We start from the raw sequence: 11,374 nt of genomic DNA, 5'->3' as shown, positions 1-11,374 counted from the left end.
AAGAACTACTTCGAAAAGGAGATGCCAGATGTACAGATGTGCTCCACCAGCTTCACCAGTTCTTTCATTCTTCTGCTTCATTATGCAGTGCCTGATGCAGCACTGGGATCAACTTCAATACCCAGCTGTTAATGGATGGACAGGTAGGCAGAAGCCCAGCCTTATCCAAACTGAGGTACCTTTGCTATACTTCTTACCAGCCCTTCCTAAAATGAATGCACTACTTGAGAAGGAATGATCTCCTGCTCGTCCTGTATGAACTACATTCATATCAGGAATTCTTTCTCCACAGTGCTCACTGTACCCAGACAGTCTCAAATCTAGTCATTGTAAGAGCCAGAAAATGTAAGGTTAGACCAGGGGAGCACAAGAGCAAGGCTGGATCACAGCTGGAAACACAGCTCCCTGACAGGAACAAATGTAATTTGGAATTCTCCTAGGAAACAAAAAATTGCCCTCAGCTATCCTTTTTACAGGGAGGTAAAATCTGTGTGATTCTGTGAAATACTTTGACATAGTTGGAAATTACCTACAAGCTGTGCAGACTGTAGCACTGTCGCTGAACTCTGCTGACAACCCCCATACACTTGCTCCAGCCGTCCTGTGCCAGCAATGCTCTTCCAGGACCTATGTAAAGATACAAATAGCAATTCATCTCACAGAAGCCTGCTGCTAATCTTGACTCATGGTAGTGGTGAGCTTTGCAGTCTCACCCTAACTCTGTTCTGCATGAATGCACTCTTACTAGGCTTTATTTATTTTCATAGTAAACACAATTCTGGGAAAAGCTTTCCTACGCCCTCTGCTGGTTTTCTATGGCAGCCACTTTCACCTGAGTATCACAACTCTTCCTGTAAAATACCAGTAGGTTCCCATACCTCTCTTCCATTTTCATCTGACTAAACTGCAGCAAGATGTATAGGACAGAATCACAGGTGCAAATTATACCAATTACTTCCTTCTGCTTCCCTGTGACTGTAAGATGACAATAGATTTTCATGTTTACTTACCAGCCTTTTTTCTGAACTAGACCATTCAGAAAATTGAGGCAATCCCCATCTCTTCATAAACAGCAGGCTTCTTTGAGCAAGTCTGCACAGAGAACAGGAGTTGCTTTTGCTTCCCTTTCATGTTGAGAAGAGTGGCAAACTGCATGCACCTTCAGCCTGAACATTATGGCCGCGAAGTAATTTGTAGTGATCAATTATCTCTTTTTATTTCTGCCTTCACTGCCAAGATTCCTTAAATGCTTAACCACTAAGATTTAATCCATTGTACTAGGTTATTCCCAAGACTCTTCCAGAATAATTCTTTAGTCTTTAATATAAGTTTTGTATATTCCATGAGTGTTTTCCAAAAGCTCAAGATTGCATACTGCTCTGATTCGCACTGGTGACTTATTCTCGTACTCAGAGCTAGTTCTGTAGGTTTCAATATTCAGGTTAGTAAGTCTTAACCCTTCTATTTCTGTATTTTTGTGGCATTTTATTTTGCCCTATTTGTAAAGACAATCTAACTTATCCATCAACACAAAGACCCTTTGATAGTAATTCTCCAAAGAAAAAGACACAAGCAGCTCCCAACGGGCAGCTGGTGAGACTTGTCAAATACAAGCAGGGTATACCCTCAGTGCTAGAAATCCATACCATAATCACAGGCTGGGCCACAGGTCATGACTGTAATAAGGGATACGGTGTCTGAAGATTCACACGGCTTGAGTCACTTATCTGAGACCAGGTGTCTTACCTCTAACTTTGAGAGTGAATAACCCAGAGTAAACCCTCTACAATAAAATCAAATATGCACCAGATCCAGCTAGGGACATACAACAGCAGTGACTCTACCTTGTCAGAAAAAAGGAGGTACTCATTAATCAGTCCAACTTTAGTTGAAGGTTTTGGATGTGAACACAGCCTTTCTTGAAAATTCTCTCTACTTCAGTTTTTCCTTCACTCAAATCTGCCTGCACCTTTTTTAAATGTATTAGCCAGTTTACTTACTAAATGCTGTGCCAAACCTGTGGCCTTCATTACTGTTCAGGCTCTTTGTTCTCAGTAAGAGCAAAAGAACTTCCAAGGCAGTAGAACCTTCACAGAAGACACAAAAAACCGCTATGGACCAAAACACCACAGACAAATTCACAAAATCAAAACCTCCACTGTGAAATTTCCTAGTAGTCTCATAAATACACCGCTCTCTCAGAAGTGCTGACATGATGATGGTGCTGCTTCTACTGAACTTACCTCTTAGGGAGACTTGAGAACAACTTCAAGGTAAAATAATAGTGTTAACAAAGTCTCTCCCTACTGTTCTCGGTGACATCAAGCATACAAGGCTCACAAGAAAGAAAGAACGAAAATTTGTATCAAAATCACACCAATGAACTCAGGAATCCAGAGCAATCCTGAAAGCAGAAGTGAAACCTGGCCGTAGCCAGCTGCCTTCCCAATGAACTGACAGGCAAGGAAACAGCCATGTTCCTGTGGCACACGCTCAGTCTCCCACACGTGATAACTTGGGATGCCAGGAACCAGCCCACATCTCTCGCTGAAGGTGCCTGCCGCCTTACAGGAAGGTCAGAACCGGTAAAGTCATGGAAATATTTAACATCTACACCAGCAGGACCAACGCAGCACTGATGCCTCAGCTCTTTAACACACAAGTAGGTTTTCTCTGCACCAGCCTGCAACAGTTCACCTGCTTAAGTGGGAGAGCTCACCTGTTCCAGCCAATACATGTCTTGAGTCACTGCATGACGATAACCAAACACCAGTACTGAGTGGTAACAACAAACACTGTCATCCACAATATCTTCAGAATTTTAAGCAGGAAACACAAAATTTTGATTAACATTCATCTAAATATTAGATAGGATAGGATAATTTTGAGCAGTTTTCAGGAAATGAAAATTCATCACATTCAATGTAAAATAACTACACTGCAGATTATTAATCCAGCCCTGAGCTGGAGCATTAGGTAAGTACAGTCAACTTCTGAGGACAGTGCTAATCCTGGAGTTACATTTCCATGAAACTGCTCTCAAATTTTCACTTCAATAGCACCAGCTAGAACTCCAAAACACCCAGCTGATATGTCTGGCACCACTACTGAAAACATTCAATAAACTCCATCTGAAGCATTTAGATCTAGGATCTCCTCTTGGCTTCTACCAGTTAGCAGAATTGGAAACTGAAGATATTCAGACAAATGACAATGTCAACTGCCCCCCATAAATGGGCTGCACAAAGATGGGCAGCAGGACTATGCATGTACCTTCAGTCATAGCCATGACTACTCTGCCACATGTTCCACTGAAGATATTTTATTTTTAAGTTAGGTCCACCATTATTTCAGACGAGACAAGTTCTCTGCCATTCGTTTTACAGAGGAAGGCACACCAGCAAACACATCAGCATTTGATAGGTACCAAGTCCATTTTAATAAGAGAATCCGTAACTCTGAAACCATTAAATCTCCCTTCCCATAACCAGTTGTAGGCAGTTCTCTCTGGAACTCAGAATCTGACTTGCATCCGGAAATGCATCTGCTTTGTAGCATTGTTACTCATTCCTGTCTTAAGCATCCACTTTGACTTCATCCTCTGCAGGTACTGCATGTCACGCTGCTGAGCAGAGATGGCCCCTGCAGGGAGAGAGAAGGAAGACAGATGGATCAATGTCTGTCACCTTTCTACAACTTGCATGCAAACCAGCTGACCTGCCCACGTACTTCAGCAGTTACCTATAGGTCTTCCTTCCCATACTGGCACTCTTCTTTTCACTTTTCTCTGGGCAAAGCCCAGTTCCCTCTACAAATACCCATGAATGTGATTAAGGCAAAGGTTGTTTTGCATTGCAAGCATGATTCTTATATTTCAAAAGTGGATATACACCACAATACTGTTCCCCAACTGGAAAAGTATTCTGTCAAAGCGTGACTTACGTAGTATTATTAAATAGCAAGAGTAGTGGCTTGGACGGGCAGAAACCAAGAAATCTCAAGAAGTCACCAAGTTATCACAAACAACATAATGAAAAGCCTGCACAGCAGCTGCACTTGATTTTAAAACAAACTTCCTGTATCTGCTTGGATGTCAGGAATTAAAATGAACCGAGTAGAAGACAAACTACTGCATAAAACCCACGTGTAAAGCAAAGCTGACCTCTGGAATTGTGAAGTGCTGACATCCCAGAGCGTCCTCCTCTGCAAAGCCCTCCCACTGTCACTCACCTGCCTGCCCCGTCCAGCCCAAGGCTCGGTACTGCTGCAGCACCCGACCCACGGCTTTCTTGTTCTTCGCAACAGCCACAGCTCTTGTCACACCAAAGCGCTGCTTGTAATACCTCATCAAGGAACGGTGACCCACTCTGGCACCTGTTCACAGGAGGGGACATCTTATTATCCATCATGAACCAGCTTCTGAAATGGGACTACTCAAGCGTATTGTGAGAAATATGGAAAACCCCTCTGCTGAGAAATGTTTTTAAAGGGTCCAGAACATTAAAAATTTTAGAATTATGAGGAACTCAATGTAATTACTGTAAGAGCTGCTTGAAGAAAAAGCACAAAATGTGATGCTGTTCAAGAGGGCCTTAGCTCAGATAACAAACAGGCAGTTATCAGAAAAGAAAATTATCATTAGTGGAATGAGCAGAGACGCAATGCTGTTTCAAAGTAAACAGTGAAGCCACTTGCTAACATTCAGGAAAACTTGTATAACTGCAGAGTTGGCAGCACTTTTCAGAATATAAGGGCTGACGTCCCCTCATACAAAATCACCAAACAAAAAAAAGCAAGCAAAATGCCAAATGCTGAAGTAGAGAAAGGCTATTTAATAATTTAATTTACTGAATTAGGTAGGAGCTGGGCCTCTACAAAAAAACCCCTACATTAGATAACTCCAAGTTGTACTCGAACAAATATGCTGGAGTATACCATGAGTGTCACATGATAATGAAGATGTAAAATGGGCAAAGCACCCCACTGCCACAGTTCACATATCCATCAGTGCTGAAGAAGCTGAACTACTTGGCAGTGAAAATAATGGAAGGTGAGGACATAACCCCAAAGACACTTAAATGCAAAGCTACCTCCTCCCTTCCCAGAGGAAAACACAACAACGGCCTGTGCTGCAGGTAGTGGAGGCAGATAAGGAAAGTGCAGAGTGTTATGGTATAACACAAACTCTGTCCTCACCTGATGGAAGGATCAGCTCCATGGTGTCATCATCATAATCCAACTCTTTCTCTGCTGAGCGCTTTCCAGGACTCTCCACATCTTTCCCATCCTCGTGATCAGGGTAACTGCTCCTGTGGAAGAGCAGCAATACATGGTTTAAACATGGTGAGCAGCTTCCATCTATCCAGACCCACTCTACAAAAGAACCACCATGCATAGCTACAGCAAAGCACAAGCATTGCCATGTTTCACCTGCCTTGGTGTGAGAGTGCCTAACAGCAGAACCTTGCCCTGAACAGGGCCTGGAGACAAGGAACCTCTTTCCTCCACCCTGTTCTGCAACTCAGCACAGTTCTGCTGCTGCACACTTAACAGTGACCTGCGGTGGAAAGCCACCACAGTGCAGATCACCAGCTCTGCACAGCTACTGAACGAACGCTCCCAGAAGCTCCCCCTGTCACCATAATACAAGGTATTTCTGACCAATATGAACACTGCTTAGGATAAGCTGCAGGAAGTTCAACAAGAGGCCTCTAAATCATAGCAGTCCTGTTCAACTCCAGCTACACAATAAAACTTATGTAAGAAACCCACAGTAGGTGTTAAGTCCACAATCTGTTTAAAAGGTAATAGAAAAGACAGTTATGACCTTTGCTGGTGCACTGAAATATTAATTCAGTAACAGCAAACATACAAAACAAAATTCAAAATGTACTTCGATGTAGGACTGGTAATAATGGTCACAGAAGAAGACACCAATTTTCCTGTTACCATTACCTAAAAGAGTGGGGAACCAGCAATGGGGAACCAGCAACGTAAAGTAAGTACTGAAACATGAAACACCATTTAATTGTAAGAATGAATAGTAGTTTCTAATGTAATATTTAACTGTTCTTTTGTCTATCCCCACCTATGTCCCACTCAAAGAGAAATTACCTCACCTAAAATCATAGAAATCTGCAAATTCCAGGGCAGCATCTCCATCTGTGAAGAGTTTGCAGTGGCTTTTATCATTCATATGAGCCTGGACTGCTTCTGTAGAGTAGAAGGACTTCCCCTTTTCATTGCACCAGATGCAGATTTTCCCAACGCCAACTTTCTCTCCTGCAGAAAACATTGGCACTTCTATTGGTCTGAACAAAATCTTCCTAGTCCGTAATTAACATTTCTGTGACAAAGCCTTCCCAGCTTGCAGGCAGAGAGACTTAGAAGGAGCCTTGAGCCCTTAATTTCCAGGATAGCCCTGCTGTTCCTATGCCTTGACCATATGGCCCCATCAGGGACAAGTCTGGCTGTTTGAAGATTTCTTGTGACAAGGTATGGGCCATTCAGTAGTCTCAATAACAAATTTCTCACTTCCAATAAAATTACTTTGCAGTATGAGATAGAAAAACATTTCTATCCAATATTCCAAAGTAATTTTATTCTCATAATTATTTTTAGACTTGAAGGATAATACATTTTTTTCCTAGCTTTTAGCTCTCTCACAAGCATTGTAAACCGAAGAGACAAATACTTGTGACTCACTGGTAGGACAACACAGTTCATATGCAAGCTTTAGCAACAGGATTTTGTCCCAGATCTCCTATTATTTGAGCAACTTTCTCAACATCAGAAAACTATGTGAGACCTACAGGGTACATGACCATGTTTACTCATCCAAGTTTTTTCTCATTCTCCCCGAGAAGCCTGTGGTCCTGCTCATGATCAAAATACTGACAGCACTCGGACAACAAAAAAAGCAACCCACACCAGAACTTTTGGTGTCATATCCAAATGAAAATAAGCACTATCAGAATATAATTATCCTGACAAAAAATTCTAAAACATTGAGTCATACCAAGATACTTGATTAGTCCTCTGAGATCCACAAGGTATTCTATATCTGGAATAAAGAAGCTGTGGGTTTTTGTCATGTGCGCCACATTTTTTGTGAGAGATCTTGAGTGATGTGGACAGAACAAGCAGTCGGTGACTGGTATGGCTCCAACAGCAGGAACGCTTTCAGCCTCTGCCTGTTGTTCCTCCTCTTCCACACTTTCCATCTCTTCATCAGAGTCAATGTCTTCGTCAGAGCCAATGTCTTCATCAGAATCCATATCTTCCCAGTCTTTTAAAGGAAGTTTAAAAAAAAGATATTTATTTTATACTTTTCCCAAGCAAAATAAGTCCCAAATAAGTTAGAAAAAGCCATCATAGAATATATTGCATTTTTTGTTCTTACAGTGAAGTGCCACACAGTAACTTCCAGATGCAAGAATTTACCATTGGCAGTAAAAGACATTTCTTTTTAAGATGCACAGCAAAGCACAAGGTTGCTCATAAAAACTTTTGGTTTTTATATACTTTATATGCTCTTCCCCCTCCATTTTCTCAACTATTAACACTTTACTGATGCTTCTATGCCTCAATTTTAATTCATCACAGCACAAGAATGCAAGCATGGCTCATTAAAAGTAAGAAAGCTCTGGTAACATCAGGAAAATACCCATTTCCAGTAGTGAGGGAACACACACTCCTGCTCACACACTTAAAGGAACATTTAGCATTCAGAAAGCTATTGAAATTTTCGCAATACAATTTATGACTAACACATTAGTACTAGACAGGTGGAAGCTAGCTTCTTCCTTAGGTGTTATGATGTATGTTCAGAGGTAAATGTTTCTTCTCATGTAGAACAGATTCGCTGGACTGCAACTGAAATGTCAAGAGCACAGAACTGCTGTAACAGATGCAGTAACGTGACACAGGGGTTTCAGAAGCTGGAATGAAGTTCCCCCTCATTCATACCTATCCCCTTGCTACAGCTCAATCACCCCATTCATCTGCTCCAATAGATGTGTTTGGAGCTGCACTGTCAACTACAACACTGAAAGCATCCAGGTTAAAAAAACCCCTTTTCTAGAAATTCTGAAGCTCTGATCTTTTCAGCTGTCTGCTTTCCAGGCTGACCTCCAACACAGAGCTGTAGTCACAGGGAAAGGCCACTAGGGTGGCAGCTCTTGAACACATTTTAACACAGATACCAACATGCTGAGAGGTGACACCACACAGTCAGGTTAAAGAGCAAACTTTCTCCTCTGGTCTTCGTGGGCAGAGGGAAACAAAACCAACCACAGTCCCATCCCCCTTCAACAGATCAGAAAATGAGTTGGGACAATAGCAAATGATCATAACTGGATTTTTGTTCATTTATTTTTCTGAAGTAGTTTTAACTAACTTGTTACTAGCCTTCTTTAAAGAAAAGTTCCTTTGACATTTTATGTGGGAAACAGTGCTCATACTAGTGACTATTTATTTCAATCTTTACATGCATTAGTGTCTGTCACTTGAACAGCTGCAAGTTCAAACACTAACACAGCAGAGTCCTTGACTGCAAACATGGACCAACCTTAACTCCTTTGTTAAACTGAAAATTTAATCAACAATAAGACCTTTTGTGATGGAAAATGCTGCTACAGAAGGAGGAGGAAGCTTTTGCTCAAACCATAGCTCACTTCAAGCTATGTTCTGTCAGTGTGCATACTGCCTTACCTTCTTCATTATCCTCTTCTTCCTCTGCTTGTTGCTTAGCTAGCTTCTTTGCTTGCTGCTCAAACCACTGCAGCCGTGGTGGTATTTCTGGTCGTTCTCTGCTCTGGGACAAGCTAGCGCTTTCCCTGGAAACTGGAGAGCTACTTGCATTACTAGGAGGTAGAGGTGTCTTCTTTGGAGATGAAGATGGCTGGGCTCTGATGGCTTGCTGGATAGCTGTGTTCATTTCATCTTTATTTACACTCGCTGGGGCCAGCCCCTTTTCCAGATTCTTCTCATTTAATATTTTCACCTTCTTGCTGACAGCTTGAACAGCTTTCTTCTCCAGCTCCAGGTGCTTCTTGGACTTCAGGTGATTCTCATAGGCATTGAAAGTGGAGAACCTCTTGCTGCACACTGTGCAGTAAGTGGCAGTGATTTTGTTCTGCTCCTCTGCTACTGCTCTCTGCGCCAGGACTCTCTCTTGGAAATTTTCAGCAGTGACGGGAGGCATGTCAGCAACTTTACGCTTCAGGTTGTACCTGTGCCAGTCGGTTTTGTAGTGGGCACGCTGAATGTCACCATCCTTGAAAGCCACACGGCAAGTGATGCAAGTGTAGGTGGCCATTACTAGGAAGTGGCAAAAAAGAAAATCATGCTAAAAAAATTAAGTAACAGACACAAAAAAGCCCCAACACAACATCCTGACAACCTTCTTTTAAGGCAGTATTAGACACACAGTTCTTGCACAGAATTAAATTTATTTAACACCAGCATCAGCAACGAGTGCAGTATTCATGGGCAGGAGGAAGAGAGGAAACTTATAAATAAAAGACTTTGAGTTTACTTATACCAGAGCAGCAGCTGAGCATCCCAGTTCTGGATGCAGAACGCTGTGCCTGTTGGGATTGGGATGCAGGAGAGGGGCCCTAGTCACAACAACAGTATTTCACTTTTCACTGAAGATCAGTGACTAAAGGTTCTTACCAAGCTCATGTTCTGCCAACTGTAAGACTTTGAGGACACCAATGATTCCTCAGAAATAAGGGTAAAAAGGAAAAACCTGCTTACAGGCCTATTTTCTATTTTCCACACCCTTATTAAATGGCAAAAAAAAGTTATTGCATTTAAAAATAAAGACTTCTTAGCTACTTTGGAGCACTGCGTGTAGTGTTGACAACACTTTACCATGCAGAGCTGTACATCTGGAGATGCAGTCAGTCATGCCTAAGTCTTGTACCTGAAGCCACTGCTAACCCCAGTCTCCCTCCACTTCCCACCATGCAGGTGAGCTGTGTTACCAGGGCTGGTACAGGACAACTGCAGAGCAGTGACCTGCCAGTGATGCTGCTGATGGTGTCCTTTCCAAACCCATACATTAATCTTAACATTCTTTTTGTTTAAAGAAGTGATGGAATCTCTTAAATGGTCCAAAAGCAAAAAAACTGTGATCTGGAGATCACAGAAAGCACTCTCATGTTTTAATTGATTTATAAAAATTATGGCTTAATCTGGAGAAGAAAGTAATAATGTATCAAGATGAGGGGGTCTGAAGGCAGGGAGAAGAAAAGCAGCCCCTCCCTGAAGCTACTAACAGGGAAAAGCAGTGGCAGAAGTCACAAACATGTAGAGTCAAAACACACTCATTCCCCGGAACCACTGGGCTCCTTATATATTATTGCTTGTGCTACAGTGTGACAGTGATGCGGAAAATAAAGGCCATATTATTTTATTTGGAGTACTATAATCATCTGATGCTTTTTGTGTTTCAGAGAAAAACGTATTCTCTGCCCACTGAGAGATCCCAAGTATTGGCTCCTTGCCTCTCTCCCCGCCCAAGCATCAACCTTTGCCATAAACCACTGACCCAGAGCCACGCTAGTTAGTGACAAACTCCTTCAGGACTCTGAGGCAGAATAGTATCTCCTGGTTCATGACGACAGACAGAAGCTACACGCAACACTACCACGGGGGCATTTAAAAACACTCCTTTAATCTCCTCCGGCTCCGCCCCACCCAAAAGAAAGCAGCTCAGCCATAAACCTTCACCTCTGACTACTACGTGGAGTCATGTTTACAGCTCAAACTGCATAAACCAGAGGAATTCCCTGTAGTTACACAATACCTTCCCATGGCCCGCCTGCATTTTCCCCTCCCGTTTTAGGCACAGGACCGAAGCTCCGAGTCCTACCTGGTGTGGGGCTCAGGAAAAACGACACCGCAGGTACTCACAAGCGCTCAGCACAGCCAAGCCCTTCCAGACAAATCGCAATCTCCCCTGAGCTCTTTATTACGGCTGATTTTTAGCTCCCTTCGGTTGAATTTAAACTGAGCCCGTGTCCCGAATCCTGGAACCAGGCAGGCGTTTACCACACGGACAACAAAAATTCCGGCAACACCTATAGATAAATAAATACAAATAAAATTTTAAAAGAGATAAGACGGGGCGTAGGCGGCAGCTGGGAGCCAGCAGGCCAAGCGTGAACCAGGCCGGGCTCACAGGGAGCCTGTCCCCCACCCTCGCCGGGCCGTGCCAGCCCGTGCCGTGCCAGCCCGTGCCATGCCGTGCCATCCCATGCCCTGCCATTCCGTGCCGTGCCATCCCATGCCATCCCATGCCGTGCCATCCCGCCCCTCACGCCGGGACACTCACCTGCGGCCGGCAGAGCTGGCGGTGCCGGGC

General features: G+C 43.1%; 1 protein-coding gene across 1 annotated transcript; it reads right to left on the bottom strand.

Annotated features, from left to right (window-relative positions):
* Positions 1–3,306: 3,306 nt before the first annotated feature.
* Positions 3,307–11,090, bottom strand: ZNF622 (zinc finger protein 622). The gene is made up of 7 exons (XM_014893088.2): positions 10,883–11,090; positions 8,713–9,321; positions 7,019–7,288; positions 6,120–6,282; positions 5,197–5,309; positions 4,231–4,374; positions 3,307–3,642 (listed from the first exon to the last, which is right to left on the bottom strand). The coding sequence occupies exons 2-7, from the start codon at positions 9,317–9,319 to the stop codon at positions 3,515–3,517; spliced, it is 1,425 nt and encodes a 474-aa protein (XP_014748574.2). The 5' UTR covers positions 9,320–9,321; positions 10,883–11,090; the 3' UTR covers positions 3,307–3,514.
* Between the last annotated feature and the right edge of the window lie 284 nt (positions 11,091–11,374).

Source organism: Sturnus vulgaris, chromosome 1, assembly GCF_052056855.1.
Source record: "Sturnus vulgaris isolate bStuVul1 chromosome 1, bStuVul1.hap1, whole genome shotgun sequence".
Lineage (NCBI taxonomy): Eukaryota > Metazoa > Chordata > Aves > Passeriformes > Sturnidae > Sturnus > Sturnus vulgaris.
The sequence above is the reverse complement of the archived record's forward strand: the minus strand, read 5'-3'. Positions and strand labels throughout refer to the sequence as shown.

Coding starts and splice junctions, on each gene's coding strand:
- ZNF622 (XM_014893088.2), bottom strand. CDS start 9,319: ATGGCCACCTACACTTGCATCACTTGCCGTGTGGCTTTCAAGGATGGT. Junction 6,283..7,018: donor AGGACTAATCAAGTATCTTG/GTATGACTCAAT, acceptor TGTTTTCTGCAG/GAGAGAAAGTTGGCGTTGGG. Junction 5,310..6,119: donor GCAGATTTCTATGATTTTAG/GTGAGGTAATTT, acceptor GCTCTTCCACAG/GAGCAGTTACCCTGATCACG.